A 23,209-nucleotide genomic window follows, 5' to 3' on the forward strand; every position below is an offset into this window, starting at 1 on the left:
AGTGTTTTCAAGAAGACTAAATTTATTTGATGTAGAACAGCAAAAGTAGATACGCGATATTAGCCGATTGTACGCGAATATTAGGTTCAGTATAATTTGTACGTTGGCGTTTTTTTGGCCGCTGGAATTTCATCCTTCTGCCGACTAACATTTTCGTTTTGTATGCGCAATATTAGTATTGCTTGTCGGGAAGGGTTTGCACTAAAATCCGTAATATCGCTTTCACTCTCTGCTCCTGAAAAGTCACTCGTGTTATCGATAATGTCGTTACTAATTAAATTACGCCGCGGCTATTGAGGGGTCCCTATCGGAACACTTTAGAAGCCGCGTATTCTATTACCTTGTAGGTTAGGGTTTACACGAGATAGTAGGTTATTGTTTACATGCGATGATTCGCTGTTGCTAGGAATAACAGCTTGTAGATGGTCCGTAGCAACGCTCAATAGATGGTTATGTCGCTTATTTAAAAACGACACCGAATAAAAATATTCCTTCTTGAGACAGTACTAAGATAATAATAAACAATATAGTATATAGATAATATAGTCTACGATATAATTCCTAGTGATATTCGGTATAAGATAAATTTTCACTAGACTCGTCTGTCTTACACAAAAAACAGATGTTGCACTAAAACTGATAAAAGCCTTAGCCCGGAAAGTAAAAGTAATATTTTAAACTTGTATGAAACTTCGTATAGGCTTCTTTTCCAGTTTTTCGGGAACTTTTTTTAAGCTTATCTGTCTAGGATATAAATCAGTAAGCGGTTTACGTACTTTACCTTTAATTTTAAACTCCTACAGCAGGATATATCGCTATAGTCGGAAAAGTAAAAGACGAATAAACATTCATAAATTGTCATTTTGTACAATTCTTTGGTATACTTTATAAAAAGATTCCCTTGTAAAAACAAATATAAAGCAAAAAACTTGTTTGAGTTCGTCGAGATTCTTTTTCAATACTTTTTTTGACTTTTGGGCTTATTTTTAGGTTACATATTTTTCAGTTTAATTATGCGGACTCATCTTGGTTTAATGAAAGTCTTTTTTTGGAGAGAGGGCTTTTTTAAAATTCAATGTTTTTGTTTTCGTTACTGAACGTAGTTTTACTGCCAAAATAATTTATATTCTCTATAAAATATCATTACAACTTTTCCTTTTTGGAAATCTTTTGCAAAAAAATTACGATGTTTGTGGTTATTCGCAAGTGTGTGATTATCGGATTAGTCGTGAATTACTGACGATAATAGCCCACGCAGATTGTTTTTCCTTAAATAAACAAAACTTATAAATAAATAAACCTTCCACAATCAGTTACAATGTACACGTTCCTTTTCACTTCAATTTTCAAGTTTGTTAAATTAATTTTGTTGCAGAGGCTGGTGTATGTTTTTTTTTCTGATTCGGTACAAAAATAAGTCGGATTTAACATTACCAGTAGTGTTAGTACTATACAAAAAATAACTAAATCGTTCAGAAAAATTAGTTAAACAAAATACTTGGAAATCCACATCTATATTCAAAAACGGCTTAGAATACGTTTACTTATCCGGTAAAGCTAAACATTAAAGTAGAATTTTTTATTATTTATATTATTAAATTTCATACGAATTAATTTACATACGTAGTGTCACTGCGTAAACGGAGTAAAGGATGAGTATCTCTAATAAATCAAGTGCGTATTTATTTTAATCAAAGTCGATGAAGTTGTATTAAGATAAATTTTACGCTTTAAAAAATTTTACTTTTGCCTAAAAAAAAGATTTATTCTAGAGCTGTAGTTCATCGTAAAAAAGTAATAATTCTGAAGAAAAAAGAAACGGTGTATAATATTTATAAGAATGAAATTAATTCCTTATATCTCTTTTAATCGTATTTACTTAAACAGAAATACGTAGAATAATTCGTAAAATTATTTATTTATAACCTGAGCTAATCGGTCGTAGAAAAGATATCATGTTTATAAAAAACCGTTCGTTTTAATGTAATAATGTAAATCGATGTTTTGTCTAAAAGATTTTTCTCGATCGACATTAATAGATTTGTTTACAGGTTAAACAACCGATCAAGAAGTGACAATGAGGAGTCAACTTGATGCGCGTGCGCAAGTGTATTTGTACATTGTACGCGCAGCCTGTATGCTAAACCGTTCCCTCCATTATACATGTTAGTAACAGCAGCGTGCGTTGTTTTGGTTAGAAATTTAAAAAAACACGCTGCTTCTATTGCTGGAAGATACATGTTTATAAATTTTGTGTGTGGTTTTGTTTTTAAACGGTAGTTATAGATATTAAATTGTTACTTGTGTCGATATGTAGGGAATGTTACGTAAATACGCGTTAAAATTACGTTGTACGTGTCATTTTGTTTTTATTATTTTAATAATTAACTAACGTTGGTAAAATACGATATCGGTTATAACAAAGCTACTGCTATACCGGCTTTCTGTTTTAATTGAAATTATGAAGTAGTTAATGTGCGCCGAAACCGATTTTGTATACTTATCTACACTAATAAATATTAAGGTAATATTTTAAATATTTAATCAACTGAACAGAGAGATTGTTTGTTAGATCATGTTTGTAACAAATGGATATGTGTGTTGTATTTTTTCGTTACTAGAAATCTATTAAATGTTAGCTACATTGGGATGTCGAATGTTTCCGGATGTTCAACTATTCAGACGCTGACATCCACACCAGTTAATTTAAATAGACGATTTAAAACGTTTCAAATAGGACTTTCTTTCATCAGGAAATGTGTTTTTATTGATCTTTGTTTTTATCGGGTTTTTTTTGGAGACTTTGGCAATTCTTACAGCGCACAAAACATTCGTAAACGTATGCCTATCTTAAACGAATTACAGAATTAACGGCTGAAAAAATTAATTTTTCAAGCTTGAATTATGACGTAATGATGTTTGTTTTTATTATCCTGTGGATTTATGTGTAGCACACTGTTTTGATAATAGGTCAAAACAAATAAATCATTACTATTTTCTTTTCCTATCTCAATTTTTATAACTTAATGCAGGGTAGGCTGCGTAATTTTCATGTCGTAGTGAAATCGCACAGTTGTACTCGCCTGGATATTTTAAGCCTAAACCGTTAAATTTCTATAAATTTATCGATCTTAAGAGCTATACGTTAGCATATGCTAACGTATACGGGATTTTATAAGTCACCGTTAACAATGAAATACTTCTATAGTTGTCGACAGCCGTCTTGCAGGTATAAATTATAAATTAATATAGCTTATTTTTATTTATAATGAAATACTTCTACATATTGATGTCGCAGTTATAAGTTATTACTTACTCTATAATTTTATGTAATTTTAATTCATAATAATGTCAGTTTTAAAATGATTAACGTGTAATATCTGTAAAAAAAAAAAGTTAAAATTTTCACAGCTTTTGTTTAATTAAATATTGTGATTGTATTTTAATATTAAATTGTATTTTAAGCTAGACAGAACGATTTTAATTTTAGTGTTTATACGACAAAATTATTTTTTCTAATATTTTATTCGTTATAGATTCTGTTACTCGCTTAATTGACATCTTTTAATTATTTTTAAATTTGCCCTTATATTCGTTATTCCTTTTTAAATGTATCGTGAAGTTTGAACCTTATTATTTTAATTATAAAATTATACCCGTTTTATGTTTATTATTAAATTGTAAAATAATATTAATATAACCTTTTGTCAAGGATATTATTATTATTATTTTTTTTTTTTTTGTTATATGGACATCGTCACACTCTATTAAATTACCACCAGGTTCATCCTATGTAAGGATGTAAAGGGCCCTTACATTTTATTTGAAAACACCAAAATAAATAAGACAGAACATTTAAACACAAACATTGAAAATACTTATAGGGTGTAAAGGGCCTCGATATTAAAATTTAAAAATTAAATAAAACATAAATATAAATGAAAAAGAACGGCTTCACAATATCAAAATTTCCTTTTTTCTTCCTTATTCTATTTAAACACCCCCGAGACAACCGGAACCGCTGTTAAGCAGCACATCCGGGATGCCGTGGCAGTTGACTACCCCTCTATAAATTGTCCTGTAGGATTTAACCCGTCGGGACTCCCCGCGACATAGGAAAAATTCGAATAAAAAAAATATTAAAAATTTTTAATTAATTTAATTTATTTCTGTTGTTTAAAATTATTCGTAGAATTTCTGTCGCGAAATGAATTTTATTTTATACTTGGAAGTGATGTTAAGACACTCTAGAGGATTTTCGATCGTAAACTGGCGCACAACATATATATATATTGTATGTAAAATGGTAGGCTGGTATACGTTACGGATTCTACGTGTAAAAGTGAAGAAAAAGTGTGCTGTGGAAAAATTTCGATCTCTTTGTTTTTCCTTCTCTTCGACATTTTGAATTTTTATTAATGACATATTTATATACAAAAATCGGATTGTGAAGTCAACAATAATATTTTTTTATAAAACTTTTTAACAACATTGTTTAATAAATAAAATATTTCATCGTATTAATGACGGATTATTTCATTTATTTTAATATTTCATTGTATTAATGTTAACGACGACCATGTCAATTTTTATCATATTTCGTGTTTTTCACAAAATGTTAAGCATTTTATTAGAACATAATGAATAGTTATTATTTAAAAGTAAATATTTCATTGTATTAATATATTAATAAAAATTAAGTTTTTATTTTAGTTTAAAAAGATATAAAATCAAATATAGATACTTAAAAAAAAAATTTTATTTTTATTTATTTGTTTTAGATTTTTTATAAAAATATAATATTTTTAATTATATTTAAGTTATTTTTATAAGGGTACATTAATTTTTATTTGTTTATCGATGGTATTAAGTTAATAATTTATAACTTTTTAATTAAGGGGGGCAGTTCATCTTTGCCCTTGTCCTTATCTGGCAAACTACTATTTTTTATAAGAATTTAATTTATATTAATATCGTATTCTTTTGTATATTTTCTGCATCATCAAAGGACAGTTAATCTATGTTAATTCTAAACGCCCGTGCAATTACAGAATATTGATAATTATCTGAAACTTATCCCACACAACCTGATGATTCCATAACACGTGGAATGTTTCGGGGAACATTTCATTTCTATGATTTTAAGTAATTAAATTTTTAATGATAAAGTTAAAATGTTGGATGTAATTCACTTCATGCTGTAAACATTTTATAGTAGCCATGTCCAGAACATTACTTTGGTCATACTTTCTTTTTTTTCCTGTTTAGCCTCCGGTAACTACCGTTTAGATAATTCTTCAGAGGATGAATGAGGATGATATGTATGAGTGTAAATGAAGTGTATAGTCTTGTACATTCTCAGTTCGACCATTCCTGAGATGTGTGGTTAATTGAAACCCAACCACCAAAGAACACCGGTATCCACGATCTAGTATTCAAATCCGTGTAAAAATAACTGGCTTTACTAGTACTTGAACGCTGTAACTCTCGACTTCCAAATCAGCTGATTTGGGAAGACGTTAACCAGTAGACCAACCCGGTGGGTTTACTTTGGTCATAATTTTTTATTTATTTACTCACCCACTCTTCTCTCTCTTTTATCCATTTTTCAGACTGGCAGTTTACCGTTAAATTCTACCGTCTTGATTTTCTGTTATTTTTATAATCCGCTAGTAACTTTGTTAAGCTATTCATTTTGTTTGATTTTTCAGTAGTTTCTTAGAACAGTATCTCCCTGTATCAAACTAGACAATAGAACTGTTTTCACAGAACTCGATAGAATACAATAAAACAAGAATATTTAGTAGTATTTTATCTTAAATATTATTTCATGTGTTTATATATTTAATAATTAAGATGAATTTTAATCAAATCTGTTTTTGATTTAATAATTATGTATTTTATGACTGCTTTGATCAAGATTTTACCTTCAATCATCATCATCAATTCCTTTTATCGCGCGTTAAGTATCATATTTATTCATTCTTGATGCGATCTATACAACGTTTTATGTATTAATGAGAAATAAAAGATTTCTTTATTTACTTAATGTCCTGAACACAATCGGCAAAATTTCAGTGGTAATTCTTCATGTACGGCGTATTTATATTTTTAAATCTTGATATTTCAGTCGCTTTTACACAATTTTACTTATGACAAGTAATCAAACATGACATGTGATATAAACATGGCCCCTTTAAATGTTTGTCTTTAAACAGAATCGTGTTAGCTTACTTGAACAGACGAATTGTTTCGCCTTAGAAATAACCTTGTATCCCCTACTCGCAGGTGTATGACCGTGCAACTGACAGGCAGTCCTTCTGTAGATGACCGGCCTCAGGTGAAACAGTGGCCAATATGATCCGGCCCGGTACAACGAATCGGCCCTGTGGCCTGGCTTCCAGCAGTAAAAACAAAGGTTATCAGATGAACGTCTCATAACCCTACAAGCCACCCGTCAGATACGGATATGTGTATCGACCGATAATTTATCCGCAAGGATGGGTGGCACAGCCACAGTGACCAACTGCTTTGGCACCGTAGGCCGGTCGCATGGACATAACTTTGAACGACACTGACTCCTCCGTAATGAATTCATCCTGAGTGGTGAGTGCATCCACATCCTTAATGAGGATGTGTACCCTCCTACCGCCCCTCCCTGTCAGAGCCGTAGTGGTGTCCTTGACCTTTGCAGAAGTATCCTTGGTTATCCGTTCAGCAGCACTACTGTCGACCCACACCCGGATGTGGAGGTCCTCACCCTGACTCTTATGCTAAGGAGAGGACCCGTGCATATATATCTTAATAATGATAAATTAATAAATGAACAAACAAGATTTGAAAATGATATATTATACAAACAATAACTATAGAGTGAGTTGACCGTATCGTTTCTCTCCCGTTTTACCATAACGGTGGAGACCCTCATTATGACAAGAAATTAAGTCGACGCAATTTTAACACATGACTACTACCTTTCTATATTTTACACACTGCATAAAAATTCTACTCGTGACAACAAAGTTTTATTAATAAAAATATTTATATTTCCCGAAGATGGAATTTGTTTCCAAAAGTGCTGCGACACATTAAAAGATTGTTGGTAAGCGGGTTTTATGTTTTAATTATTTATTGTATAGTCATACCGATGGGCCATGTTTGATAAAATTACTATTTAAAGAATGTTTGTTTAAAAATAAACGGTTGTAGCGCTATTTCAAGAAAATCTCTTTTAATTGATATTTGGTTGTTAATCTTTAATTATGCTTAATTATTTGTATGATAAAAATTCCTTTAAAATTTATTTTTAGGAATGCATTAATGGTATTGAGCTGAAATTTTGTGTACTACTTGACTAACCTAGAAATTTTCTTTTACAAGACATTGAACCTGACCTCTCTTTCCATTCCTAGATGACGACCACGTAAACCTTTTAATTGTTAATATCTTTGCAACCGTTGATTTACTTAAATGTTATGTTATTACAAAAAAATGTTAAGCGTTTTACAATCCCGCTCCAGAAATGTGATTGTACGGAGAATGAGTGTTTATTTAATTCTACCATTCACTTCTGACTTCCAACATACAGACGACTCTTGCCGGCCTCCGTGGCGCGAGTGGTAGCGTTTCGGCCTTTCATCCGGAGGTGCCCGGTTTGAATCCCGGTCCGGCATAACATTTTCACACGCTACTTGTCATTCATGTCATCCTCTGAAGCGATACCTAACGGTGGTCTCCTGAAGTAAAACAAAAAAAAAAAACAAACGACTCCAGTGCTAAAAACATACATACGTCAGTGCTATACTAGCGCTCCTTGTGGTGATAGGAGGTACTAATGAGGCACTATACTTACTTAGAAACTAGTTATTTTGAGCATTTATTTATTGGGGGGTGGGATTTTGCGGAATTTTTTTAAAAATATTATTTTTTAATTGTTAACAAATGTGCCTAAGAAAAACCTTAATTAGGCAAAATATCGAGACGCTGAGAGTTACCTTACTCTAGAGCCTCATCCCCTTGATCTTTTAGCTTGAAATTTTAAAGGCATTAAGCTCCATGTATAGATAATTTGTTATATATATATATATATATATATATATATATATATATATATATAAATAACCGGACCAAGTTTGGTCAAAATCGATCCAGTTATTTTGGAGATATAAGGTGATTTATGGTGCGTCACCGAACACACACACATACGTAAATATGAACATCCGGAAAATTTCCATCCTGTTTTTGTGTTTTTTGGGTTCCTCATGTGTCAATGTAAAGATCCGGTGAAAACCACACACGCACAAATTGGACCGATTACCTTATTTTCTCATCTACTGCTATAGCGCTAGACGCGAAAGTAAAATCAACATTTTATTTAAAAGGGTTTGTCCCATTTGGTCCTTTGTCAACGGTGACGTAAACTACGCGATATAAAATTTTTAATAACAGCAAAAACTTTAAAAAAACTTTTAAAATATAAGAAATCTGTAAAAATCAATAAATTTCAAACAGACGGTCCCAACGGATCCTCTTTTTTTTTAAAAAGTATTGAAAAGTTAATCGAACATCGCCGCGAATCCGATCGACTTGAAACTGTGGAATTTTAAATAAGCACTTTTATCGAACTAAAATTCAATTTTTTATGAACACTATACAAAGTAAAAAAAAAACATTAATTTTCGGAGAATTTATGTTGAGCCAGTTCTGAGATATTGAGATACGAGCCAAAATACGTACATATTCCGAAAATATGTAGTATAAACAAAAATGAAGGTTTTAGGTATTTAACAAAACAAAATGTACAATATTATGAAAGAAAAGAATTAGATGTTCCAGAGAAATAAATAATCAAAAATTAAAAATAAAATATGTTAACATCAACTAAAATTATTAGACATAGTTAATTAAAAATTATTTTATCTAAATTTGTTAGAAATAATTTACGTCACAAGTGTGCAATACTAACAATTAATTTCATTAAATTTAACAGAGCAATACAATTTTTAACAAAATATAAATATTATTTAGATAAGAAATTCTGTCAAATGTTTAATCGGTGTGTGGATTCAAGAACGTAATTTTTTATTTTAATTCTATTAATTATTTTTATTAATTTCTATAGATTAATCTTTATAGATTAATCTTTATAGATTATTAATCTTTATAGATTCTATTAATCTTTTTTTAATGCGAAGAATTAATATTTCTTGTAAACATTATTTTGATGAGGAAGCTGCTAAAAATATACAAATTAGATAACTTTTAGCAAGCGTTTTCAGTAAACTTGAAAACTGAAAAAAAATCGTTTTATACACGCCGATTACTAATTTTTTTCGTAGTACATTAACAAAAATTTTCTCAATAATTTTTTTTTTCGATAAAATTTTTAAGCGTAACTTTGGAATTAAATGTCAACCGACCGACCGTATTTGTATTCGAGGACCTAGATATCTTAATTTCGAATTACAGCGGCAAACTGCCAAAATACAATGGATTCCGCAGTTCATATAACTTAATCGTCCCCAAAAATCAAAGCATTCCCGAAGATTTTTCTACGAAACGCCCTCACTGCCGTCTACTGTTCCTCCCCCTTCTGTACCTCATATATTAATAAAAAACCAGTGTAGATTTAAAATATTAATATCGATGAATGAGTGATCATTTTACGAGTATTCCTACGCGACTAACTACCGGGTGATTCAAAAAGGGTTTACAACTTTAAAAGTATATATAAATTTATTTCGATAACTTACTCGTTCGATTATTTCGATAACTTCGTTCGATTCACCGAAAAACACATCAAGGTTGTCGCTTTAGTTCGATATGGCTTTCGTTTGTAATGCGATGTATATCCAACCTGAAGTCGATTTCATTCCAGACTGTAGCCAACAAGTCGGGCGTTACCTCTGCAGTTGCGGCGTTAATTCCAAGTCTTAGCGATTCAATAAGTTCAGCAGGCAAAGGCGGTTCATAAACCCGATTTTTAATGAAACCCCAAAAGAAAGAAATTATGCGGGGTTAAATCTGAGGAGCGAGGTAGACATTAAGTTGGACCTACACGACCGATCCACAGAGCTGGAAATCGAGTATCAAGAAAATCTAGGCGGTAGTGAGATGTCCATCTTGGTCATCATCGTGTTACTGAGGAATTAGAACATTTTGAAGCACGCCCTGATAAAAAGGTACCTCCTCTAAGAAGACCGGGCCGAATTTGCTTAAGAAGAACGTACAGTCTTTGTTTTCTTAAAGCACAAAAAACACTGACCTTAAGGCGATCACGAATGTGCTGCAAAGTTGCATTAAGGTTTTTGCTGTTCCATATTCGGCAGTTAGGGGTGTACACCTTGCCGCTGATGGGAACCGTTGACTCATCGCTAAAAATTATTTTCTCTAAAAATGTTTCGTTGTCTGCATTACTATTTATCATTTCCACGCAAAACTGTCACCGTTCAACGTCTTAGTCATTTGCAATGTGTTGAATCGCAGTTAGTTTTTACGGCTTCAAGTGCGATCGCTTACGTAATACGCGCCAAACAGTCTTATTGTAAAATGCCAATTTCACGTGACGCACGTCGAGTTGATTTTTTGAGATTACGTGCAAAGATTTCGCCGGGTTGTTCGACAGCAGCTTCAGAGACGCGTGGGCGTATCGGTGATTTTGTATGCTTAACAGAACAGCCTGTCTAAAAGAAAATTTTTTGCCAAGAGTAAATTGTACGCCTACTAAGAGGCTTCCTATTGTACTTTGTACGAAAGTTACGATGAACTGCAGTCGATGCCTGTAAATCGTGAAATCAAAACGCACAGCGAGCACGTTCCATACCAATAAGTGTACCTATTTTTAACATCGTCGAAGGCTGAATCCTGTACAAATGAACTACGTGAGCCAAAACTTGATATGTTTTGCTGTGAAATGAGATCTCAACCGTATCTGTAAGTTATCTAAATAAACGTTTATACGCTTTTAAATTTGTGAAGTCCTTTTTGAATCGCCCGGTAGTACTAAGCACACTCACTAGCTGATGCGCTAAAATGGATGAACAGGTTTGTTATTGACCGCTTTGCAAACGTTTGCAGGGTCCTAGATTACGGACTTAGTATTGTTCAACACTGTGGTTTTCAAAAATTCATTTTTTAACTAGATATGCTTTTTCAAATTTTGATATTTTTATTATATCTAACGAAAATTATTCGCAAACTTTGTTAATATCGACAGTAAATGAATAACTTCAAGATACAGTTAAACAAAATCTAATAAGCCAATAATTTCATTACAAAACTGTTTTTATTTGACGCAAATCGATTAAAAAATTTTGGAAATATTATGCCCATCATAATATATAAAATGAGTATTATTTTAGTATTTATTTTAAGTATATAAAATTAGCTTTCTTTTTCTGAACGGATAGGTACAGAATGCTCCTAATTATCGATTCAAGGGTTAAGTACATCTAGAAAAAAGAAAGAAGTTAGAACAATTGACTAATACAATTTTAAAATGTGAAAGTACGCTAATCAAAACTCAGTTTAGATTTTACATCTCTTGATGAATATTTCCTTTCTATTCTGTATGAACGTGCAATTTTTGTTAAAAAGAACAGTCACTTATACTTAAAAAAATAATAATATCTACCTTTACCAAACCAGACAACAGAGCTGTTTTCGTTTATAAATCGATACCCTATTTACGAGAAAATTTTTTTTTATAGTAGAACATTTTTTAACCGTTTATTTAAAATCCAATAAAAAAATTTATTTTACGGGAACAATATTATTCTGTTCATGAATTTTTAAATAATATTAATTAAAACCAACAACAAAAAACACTATTTATCTGCTTCCCGTTAAACGTGTACTAAGATGTGCTCAAAATAATCTTTAATATCGAAATTGTGAATCACTTTGTGATAATCTTTTATATTTAATGCATATACTTTAATATTATTTCACGCGTTTGTATTTCAACAATTAATTTGGATTTGAAACATCTATTTTTTACATAATTTTCGAAGGAAAGTACGGTTTTACTTTCGGTTACATGGTGAAAGTGCGAGTTGAAATTGAATTTTCTTTACGTTTTGAGATATCAGGAAATTTAATTAAAAAAAATCACAAGAAAATAAACGTTAGAGACAAAGACAGAAATATTCACGAAAAATATAACAAACTTTGAGGACATGTTCTAACGCTACACACACAAAAAAGACAAAGAACTCAGCTTACCGGTCATAAATTAAGAAAAATATACTTGCAGGATATCGTATTAAAAGGAAAACATTCAACGTAGTTCTAGCATTTTACATATCAGTTATCTCTATAATACAGAGTGATTCACAAAGTATATAACAAACATTTAAGACGTGAAATACTGGCGAAAATAAAGAAGAAAATTTATACAAATATATAAGCGGAAACGCTTCGTTAACGAATGTCGGTTGGCGAAAGATTTCGCTCTGATTTCTGTGCTTTCGATAAAAATTAAGCTAGACGTATTTCTGGAATCCAAATTAAGGGGAAACTTTGGTCGTTTTGTATGAAATCTGACCTGAAAAATTGAAAACGTAGGTCTTAGAACTGTATTTTTTGAGAAACTATGTTTTTGAGAAATCTGGGGTAAACCCCAAAAGATTGAAGTTGTAAAAACACTCTTTTACGTTGTTGGTTTAAAATAACATCGTTAAACGGAGATAAACACATTAAGATTTTAAATAAAATTTGTAGAGAATTTGATCTCGAGTAAAACAGTATGAATAAAACACAGAAACATAACGCAAACAAAAGAATTTCGAAGTCTATTAAAAAGAAAAAAAGTATTTGAAAATATGACAGATTTTATTAGGTATTAAACGAAACAGAATTACAAAACAAAAAGAAATAAATATTTTTGAAAAATAAACAAAATAGAGAAAAACTATCAATAAAACAATAAATTAGTCATTTTTAAAGCTAATTATTGAATTTAAATTTATTTGTAATAATTTATTAAGCAATACCGATTCCAACGATTAAGGTTTTGCATTTTGAATAGCGGTAAATATTTATCGCTGTTAACTAACATTTTGTTTCGTTTAATGCCTAATTAAAATTTGTCGCATTTTGAAATTTTTTTAAAAATAAACTTTAATATTCTTACATTTATATTTATATTTTCTGTGAACTTACACAAATCAAACTCTTTAGGAGTTTTGTTTAAAACCTTTAGTGTTTCTTTAGCCGTTCAACCAAGTTATTTTTCGCCAAATATAAAATAATATTTTTTTCGACCGCATTTTTTGTATTTTACCTCATTTTTCTCGAAAATTACTAAAAAATTGAGTTCTGGGAAGTATTTTCAGGTCAAATTTAATATAAAACCGCAAAATTTACGCCTTAATTTATTAAGGCATTATTTTACCGAAATGGCAGAGATGGTGGTGAAAACTTTCGCCAGCCGACACTCGCTAACGAAGAGTTTCCGAACCTATGTTCATAAGAACTTTCACTTTATTTTCCTCAATGGAACATATGCTAGAAGTCTGCTACTCTTTTCGTAAATAACATTTTATAAAAAAGAAACAAGAAAAATAAACAGAAATTTTTAAAGATTTTTATCTAATTATCCCGAGTGTGCGCTGCGAGTCCCAAATAGATAACTATATACTAGAAATAGATGTACAAATAGATAACAATGGACTTATCGGATCAACACCGCGTTTTTGTCATTCGCTTTCATTCACAGTAACTGAAGGAATTTATCTCGACATGATAAGTGAATGGCTAACGTCTCAACTTGATGAAGACATTGAGAACTTAATTCTTGTACAAGAAGGAGATCCGCCTCACCGGGACAAAGAGGTTAAAAATTATCTTGAAATATATTCTAAGAGATGGGGTTGGTATTGCTAAGAGATCAGTTAGATCAATTTTTAATTGTCACTCAAAAATATCAACGTTTTATGAAACCGAACTAGTGTTCTTGGTGGTGATGTATAAAAACCAGCTTAAGTATAGGTTTGGCTATTAAGGCTTTACCCTTTAAAATACTACTCTTTATTTAACTGGCATTGATTGATAAGGTCATTAGTCACTGACTAATTAATTCCAACAACGTGCAGTGGAACTGCACCTAGCATTGTGTTTGAACTTTGATTATCTACACACACTAGTTTTGTAAACATAACTTGGTTACTAGTATTTCACCATCTACATTCAGTTACTATTGCTATAAACAGCAGATCTTTTAACATTATACTGTCGCATGTTCATGGCTCGATCAGGATATTGAGAAATTAACAATTTGAGAATGTTTATATAATTACAATTTATTAGTTTAACAGTATAGAACATAAATAAAATAAGACCAATCAACAATAACAAACATTTATAATAAAAATAATGACAACTGTCAGTAATTGTAATAAACAATGATTACATACAAAATAGAATTTAAAGTAAGATCAGGATTTATTTGCAGGTAGTTAAATATTAAAAACCAGAATTCAGCCCATTGACAAAACATATTATCATGACCACTAATATTTACACCTCTAACAACTGGTTTTGTATTACTATGAAGATAATATTAGCCCAAAGTTCTTTCATTCAAATACCTTTCCTGTTCACAAATAAAATTACCCTAATAATTTATAAATGAGTTCAATACTTTATCTCTTTCACTAATTTTCTATAGTCACTCACCGAACAACCTCCTGCGGCCTCCTACTGTCCTCACGGAATGCTTGAGATTTCACTTCACATGGTCAAATATGCACAATCTCACTTCTTCACTGACTTGTGTAATAACTCCTCCCTTTTTCAAAACTGAACTCACCTTGCCTTCCCTGGAGTATTTATACTCTTATCCTCTTTACTTACAGAACCAGACCCAAGTTGAAGCGTGATAGTGATTTTCAGAGACATTTTCCCATACATTCCCACCCTGGTCTGGTATTTCTTCTCGTGGAACAACATCTGTGGTAGGTGTGTTGTTGGGCGGTATTAAAAAGAACTATTGTTCTTTGTTGTTTGTTGTAAATGGACCTGTTAGCTTTAGAAAAAGGATCCCTTTTAGTCCCCTTCTGGATTCCTTTCATTATATTTTCTACTACTTTCTTGTTAATTGGCAGGAATCTTTACTCAGGTCTGTTATACCGGACTTTATTGGAAATACCGGAATTTATTTTACTAGTATTGTTATAATTATGTAATACATTTTTTTATTTTTCAGGTTATACATATGCATATCGCAAGTGAAAAGAAAAGTTGCCATTGACTACATCAGGATCGCCATTACAGTTACGATGTAAAACATTTTTATCCATTACATTTGTTGTTCCTAGAGAACGTGATTGCCATGAAGTATATACAACTCTACAACAGTTGTTTCAACCAGGTATTGTTATTATAATTATCATTATTATGTTTACCTTTGAGGTGAAGTGATAGCAACTCTACCTTTCTTCCAGAATATACTTGGTTTTTTCTTCCTAATCATATGTAGCACTTTCATGTGCTACTGAATTCATTTTTTTTTTTTGTCTTCAGTCATTTGACTGGTTTGATGCAGCTCTCCAAGATTCCCTATCTAGTGCTAATCGTTTCATTTCAGTATAACCTCTACATCCTACATCCCTAAAAATTTGTTTTACATTTTCCAAACGTGGCCTGCCTACACAATTTTTTCCTTCTACCTGTCCTTCCAATATTAAAGCGATTATTCCAGGATGCCTTAGTATGTGGCCTATAAGTCTGTCTCTTCTTTTAACTATATTTTTCCAAATGCTTCTTTCTTCATCTATTTGCCGCAATATTTCTTCATTTGTCACTTTATCCACCCATCTGATTTTTAACATTCTCCTACAGCACCGCATTTCAAAAGCTTCTAATCTTTTCTTCTCAGATACTCCGATTGTCCAAGTTTCACTTCCATATAAAGTGACACTCCAAACATATACTTTCAAAAATCTTTTCCTGACATTTAAATTAATTTTTGATGTAAACAAATTATATTTCTTACTGAAGGCTCGTTTTGCTTGTGCTATTCGGCATTTTATATCGCTCCTGCTTCGTCCATCTTTAGTAATTCTACTTCCCAAATAACAAAATTCGTCTACCTCCATAATATTTTCTCCTCCTATTTTCACATTCAGGGGTCCATCTGTGTTATTTCTACTACATTTCATTACTTTTGTTTTGTTCTTGTTTTTTTTCATGCGATAGTTCTTGCGTAGGACTTCATCTATGCCGTTCATTGTTTCTTCTAAATCCTTTTTACTCTCGGCTAGAATTACTATATCATCAGCAAATCGTAGCATCTTTATCTTTTCACCTTGTACTGTTACTCTGAATCTAAATTGTTCTTTAACATCATTAACTGCTAGTTCCATGTAAAGATTAAAAAGTAACAGGGACAGGGAACATCCTTGTCGGATTCACTTTCTTATTACGGCTTCTTTCTTATGTTCTTCAATTGTTACTGTTGCTGTTTGGTTCCTGTACATGCTAGCAATTGTTCTATCCCTGTATTTGAACCCTAATTTTTTTAAAATGCTGAACATTTTATTCCAGTCTATGTTATCAAATGCCTTTTCTAGGTCTATAAACGCCAAGTATGTTGGTTTGTTTTTCTTTAATCTTCCTTCTACTATTAATCTGAGGCCTAAAATTGCTTCCCTTGTCCCTATACTTTTCCTGAAACCAAATTGGTCTTCTCCTAACACTTCTTCCACTCTCCTCTCAATTCTTCTGTATAGAATTCTAGTTAAGATTTTCGATGCGTGACTAGTTAAACTAATTGTTCTGTATTCTTCACATTTGTCTGCCCCTGCTTTCATTGGTATCATGACTATAACACATATTGGGGTCAATATCGCCAGGGGAGTAAATAGTTTTTTGAGGTCGGTTTTCTCAAATTTTTACTAACATTACCCCATTTCATATTGAACTCGGTACATATGTACATGCTTATTTTACAATTTTAAATAAAGTTTTCGCCTCAAAATTCACCTCCTTTCCCCCAAAAAAAATAAAAATCTTTCTATTTATCGTATATTTTTTAACAGTTTTTTTAGGAAGAAATAAATTTATTTTTATATCTTCCTTGACATAGTAGTAGTACAAGTGACCTCCCAAAAAATACTTTGGTGTCAATGTGGGGGTGGTGGGCCCCCGATCAAATTTTAAAAATATCGATTTTTTGAATTTTCTAAAGCTTTATTTGGTCTATTTAAAATTTTAACGCTATTAAAAGTTTAAGTAATAAGCTTTTAATAACAGTATTAGAATAAAGTTTTATTTCAATTCAATCCGACACCCAAAAAATAAACTTAGGTAACATTTTATCGACCGTATATTTTTTAGTGTAATTTTTTTTAGTTTCTTTCATTTAACAAAGAAACTAGAAAAATCAAAAAAATTGCTTGGAAGATGATTTTTATGGAGGCGATTAGAGGGAAATTTTGGAGGAGGGGATTTTTTGAATTTAAAAAATTTATTTAAACACGATAATTTTACAGTAAACCATCATAAATCTCCAAGCCGAAAAAATAAATTTTAGTTAACTTTTTTCACGTATCATTATTTTTCCACCGTATGAAAATAATTAATGCCAGGAAAATATCGAAAATTTTTTTGCCGGCTGTTAAGTAATTTATAACCGATACGTTATAAATTTTACGAGCGGGAGGGAGTCGGTTGATATAGACAGTAAAAAAATAAATAGTTTCATCTGATTTATGAAGGTTAACATTACCTTTTTGTGAATTCACGCGTGCCAGTGTAGAAACGACGCATTTTACTTACGACATTAGATCTCGTGTAAAAGAAAGAATAGAAATAAAATGATGTACGAGTGAATTCGGTTTAGAGAAAGAAAATTAAAGAACGAATGAACGACCGAAAGAAAAGACGAAGAGAAGGGAAGGAGGGCTAATTAATAATTTTTGTTGTAGAATTGCGGTGCGACTGTGGGAACAAATATCGGAGTACAACCGGAGAAATACAAACAACTAACAGCACTGTTCCGTTACGAGACGGGGGCGATTAACGTGAAACTATTGTCCGATACTTATTTGCATCTACACCTATTATCATCGTCATCCTTACCGTCAACGCTTTAATATTTTATTACCGTCTTTGATTGCGACCTGTTACCCTGGGAAAAACCGAATAACAAATCTACAAAATAGTACTGTTTTTGTACAAATTCTAGATCTTACGTCTATCGCATCAAACTGTCCAGCGGATATTTATTCTTCCATTTGTATTATTCGTTTTTTTAATACGATGTCAAAATTCTCTTAAAAAAGTATTTTTTATTTTTTTTTTAATACACTAGCAGTTAAAGTTCATATCAAAGTAACTTAGATGGGATGAGGTGCTGATTTCATTTTTTATTAGTTTACAAATTTAAACCGATAGAATCTCTTTATTTATTTGGATAAAGAACCCGGTTGCCTTCTGAGCTATCTTGCCGGTCAGAACTGTACATATACCGATATAAATATATAACGCAAAATAATTAGTTTTATAATTTTTTGGTATTGAATTTTTCTAGGCAACGGAATTCAGTTTTTGGTTACTGATAATTTTCTTATCCCCCCTGACTTCAGTTTGTCTTAGAACAGGGTAGAGGTATAGTATAAGATTACGATATGTTATTTAGAAGGTTGCAGATGAGTAAATTAATATTTACCGTTTTCCAAACAACAGCCGATTAATATTGTTTATATTAGCATAAAAAATGCGTGTAACAATGACATAAATACTCGTACAAAAGGAACCTGCGAATGATATTTTAAGTGTAAGTGAATTTACTTTTGTTTTAAAAAATAATTTTTTTCCATAAATCTTTTTTTTATATTAAAAAAAACCGTTCTAATTTAGAAGAAAAAATAAACACTAGGTAGCTTACTACACTTGTAATAATTTTGCGTAGCGTACTTATTTACCCTTAGTTCGGAGGGGTTACAGTCCTTGATAGTTTTTTGTATCCTTCCATACAAAAAAAAAAGCTGAAAAAATTTTGTAATAAATAAAATGTGAAAATTAAACTTACCTTTATCCACATATTATCTAACTTAAAGAGTTCCTACATAATCATGTAAATATGTACGTTTATATAAAAAATTATAATTCTTTGTTTTTTAAAAAAAGAAGCAGAATAATAGGCATTACAAAACCAGAAATAGGGGTGATTCGCTCGGTTACACCTTGTTATATAGATGAGAGATAGGAGTAAGAACAACTTAAAACCGGGTTACTGCCTTTTGGACGACACCTTATGTATATTTTCCTTTAACTAAAAACAGCAGCAAAAATGTTAATATCTTCAACATTTTTGTTCTCATTTTTCTATTACCGGGTACATTTATTTTACTGCTACTGCAGTCGGTCGGTGTATAAATAAATAATAACAAATATGACTTATATGATACTAAGCGGGTTTATTGTACGATTTCAGATATATATAAATATATATTAAATATAATCGACGTAAATATTAAAATAATGCGTTAGTTGAGATTTTAAAATTTTACGGTCAGAATATCGAAGCTTCTTATTATAAAATCGATCGATCAAAATCAAATAGTCGAATATTAAAACTATTTTTTGTAAAATGTAGGTATTTCATTCAAGGACATCGTATCGAATTCTAAGAATATAATACCGGCAAAAAAGCGATTAAATAATTTTTGAATAGAAAGGTCTCCGAGGATCGAAGTAAGGTCTTTACGGTGTAGTAAATACGTTGTGATCGATAGATCGGTGTATGTTGTATTATTGTACCGGATCGACTATATAAATTGTGCGTACACGATATTGAAAGCAAGTTAACAATTTACAACAGCGTATCAATAAAGAGTCAAACTGACAACAAGGCTGGTAAATCTTACTAAATGAAAGCGGGCGCGAACGTGTTGTTTGTTACAGAGGAAATTACCTAAAAAGACCTGTCCATCCGACCTTGATGTCTGTCTGTGTCCTTACATCGCACCGTCCGATCTGTGTACTTCAGAGACTTGGTTTCTTATTTACATTTCTATTATCGGTCTGTTAGATTTAAAATTAAACTCTTTGCAAATAATTTACGGTGAATAAAAACGAAGGAAAATTTATTTCACTATAATAATAATAATAATTATAAAAAATAATAGTAATAATGAAAACTGCATTTAGTTTTTTTGTATATTTTTTAAATTATTTGTAATTGCGGTATGTATACCGTAATTGAAGAAAGTAGATAGCCTAGCAATGCGGTATAAAATTTATTATACGAACGGAAGTGATGATAAAAGTGTTGTGATGTGTAACATTTTGGTTTATATTATGTTAATATTTCTAATAATAGGCTTCGAAACAAAATAGATAGAACAATAGAAAAAAAGGCAAAATTAACGTGAGTTATTTGTTTAGAAAGTTTTAACTCTTTAAACAAACAATTTTCTGATTAATAAAATATTTTAATAGAATTTGCTTTAAATAAACCGGATGTTTTATGCGCATATTATTTTATTTACATAGAAGACAAAATATCAAGAAACTAGCGATTTTACAGGAGAGAAATTTGATATTTCTCATTTTTTATTTGCTAATTTTCAACCGACGTTTAAACGGGTTTTTTTTAATGATTTTACTGTTAAGTGATTTTTAAACTATACAGAAAATTTGTATTTATATTTTAAAAAATTATCAATTTATTCGATAGTTTTTAAAGCGTTAATTAAAATATCCGCAATATCTAAAAAACCAGATACATTTTAAAATATGTCTTTAATTAAAATAACAAAAATTAAAAGCACGCTAACCTTAGTAGAAATGAAAATCGTAAAAAAAATATATCGCTTAGACTATAAAGTTCGAGCAGCAATCTGTTGAATAAATCAAGATACATATTTTTTCTTGTACTACCGAAGCTCTTTCCAAGAAACAACCTCTCGAGCAGTTTCATCACTATTCCGACAAAAGATAGTGCGACCTGTTGATATTTCTGAAATGACATTATAAAAAAAATTAGTTATTAATTAGTTATTAAATACGTTTTTATGAAGAAAAAGATATACTTTTTTAAAAGCTATCTTCTAACCGAGCTTTTAAAATGTACCTGTTCAGTATGAAGAAATTTAGCAAAACTACGTGTACAGTAACATTAAAGTAGCGACATAAACTGCGCAATAGTAATTATTCAGTAAACTTTCAAATTAACTTGTAAACATTTTAATGAAAAAAGATATAATATTTTAATAGCCGCACGATTTCGTTAATTTCTATTTTTCTATTTCTTTACATTATTTTGTTTTTAATGGCGCACATTATTTAACAACCTAAAATGAAATTGCCGGCTTCCGTGGGGCGAGCGGTAGCGCTTGGCCTTTAATACGGAGGTTCCAGATTTGAATCCCATTAAGGTATGGCGTTTTTCATACGCTACAAAATTCCATTTCTATATCCCACGCACAAGCTTTAAACTTATTGCCGGTATTATCAAGTAAAAAAGAAAAGAAAAGTGATGAACGCTGCGATTACACTATGTAACCGATATACATTAATTTCAATAAAAATAAAAACCGGTACCCGATCCTTGAAATATTTTAATAATGTTTCGATCTAATGATGGAAAGAGTAAATCGTAAGAACGATCAAAGTACGGTAGCCTGGGCGAGTGAGGAAATTACAGTGCGATTTAAGATGAGCGAGCGGCCTTGAGTTTAGCCCTAAGCACCTCAGCCTAAAGGACTTTTCTTTGTTCACCTAACTTTCTTATTATTTTAATTCCTTAACAAAACTCAAAACTGAATTATGAAGTACGTAAAAATAACCAAAAAATTTGTTTTTTCGAGTTTGGTCCATCTCATAGTTCAGTAGAAATGCCAAAATCACATTTGTTAATAAAATCTTTAATTTTAAAAATAATTAATTTAAACGATTTTAAAAATTTTTAGTATACATACTATACAGACAATTAGTTACGGAATTAATAACTTTCCTAATAGAAGTAGGCTGTGTAGTCTAAGAGAATACGTAGGAAGATATTATAATAAGTAGAAATATAAAGAAAAATGTTGTTTGCTATTTTAATATTTTTGTGTTGCGTATACTGTAGTACGGTATGTTGTAATAATATCTAACAAAATTTAAAAGGAAACTACAACCGGCTAGGACACTCTGAGTTTGCTACTTTCCGTATTCTAAAAATAAATGACAACCCTTGAGAAGAGAGAACCAAAAGAAATATTGGAAATTATGTGCCGAGTTCTACAGTGAATCTGCTGAAAATGAATCTGGAACTAGACTTTCTTGTACAATATCTGATGTATAAAGGGTACATTGTTTTTAGAGGGAACTTCTATTGATGGTGTAGGTGTGTTTGATGTGCTAACGCAATAGTACTATTGATGGTGTAGGTGTGTTTGATGTGCTAACGCAATAGTACTATCGTATTATGATTTTGAAGTTAAAATACCTAATTAAATAATGAAAAAATGTTAAGTCAACGATATTCATTTAGCATTGTTACGAACATACCGCTTTACCTGATAACTAGCGTATGTAATTATCGGTAAAAATGTCGGTTGTTCGAATTATTGTTAATAACGGTTGAAATTAAATAATCCTCGTGCTTATAACTAATGATAATTAATAATAGTAATTCAAGATAATTATTAAGCTTATTTCTACAAATTGACGTCTATGTTTGATGGATATCAGAATTGAAGAATAATGTGTCTCGAGTATAAATAATCTATTGATGGTATTATGACTATAAGTTAATAATATCTTTATTTTGTTACGTCATGTAGTTTTCACTTTTTATAATAACTCATTGACCATATTCTTCGCTCGTTAAAATACACGTGTAGGGTATTACGAGGTCAAATTGTAAATAAAACTGGAAAATGTTATCTTATTATGTAAAATTAGAATCTTTTTTTTTTGTAAAATACTTTACAAAACGGATAAACTTTATGGTAATATTTTTATTTAATTTATTAAAATGTAAGGTGATTAATTATTATTTTAAATAAAATGTAATAAATATAAAAGAATCGACAAATCTTGATTTAATTATTTCGAACGTCTATATAAGAAATGTCTTTATAAGAAAACGTCTATATTAACGTGTTACTCGCCCAGCAATACTCATACGTACGCACACACACACATGTACACATGTTTACGGTTGTATTTGAATTGTACAACGCTTGTTCAGTACTGTCTGACGGTAGCCAATCAG

At 30.8% G+C, this 23,209-nt stretch overlaps 1 protein-coding gene across 1 annotated transcript in view; it reads left to right on the forward strand.

Moving 5' to 3' along the window:
* The first annotated feature begins 2,318 nt into the window (after window positions 1-2,318).
* The window catches only part of LOC142333621 (endochitinase-like), a 66,739-nt gene continuing 45,848 nt past the window's right edge, over window positions 2,319-23,209 (forward strand). Inside the window, exons 1-2 of the mRNA XM_075380960.1 lie at window positions 2,319-2,524; window positions 15,206-15,370. Coding sequence (XP_075237075.1) covers window positions 15,332-15,370 — 39 coding nt within the window. The 5' untranslated portion in view covers window positions 2,319-2,524; window positions 15,206-15,331. The remainder of the gene's footprint in view (window positions 2,525-15,205; window positions 15,371-23,209) is intronic.

This window comes from Lycorma delicatula, chromosome 13 (genome assembly GCF_047948215.1).
Source record: "Lycorma delicatula isolate Av1 chromosome 13, ASM4794821v1, whole genome shotgun sequence".
Lineage (NCBI taxonomy): Eukaryota > Metazoa > Arthropoda > Insecta > Hemiptera > Fulgoridae > Lycorma > Lycorma delicatula.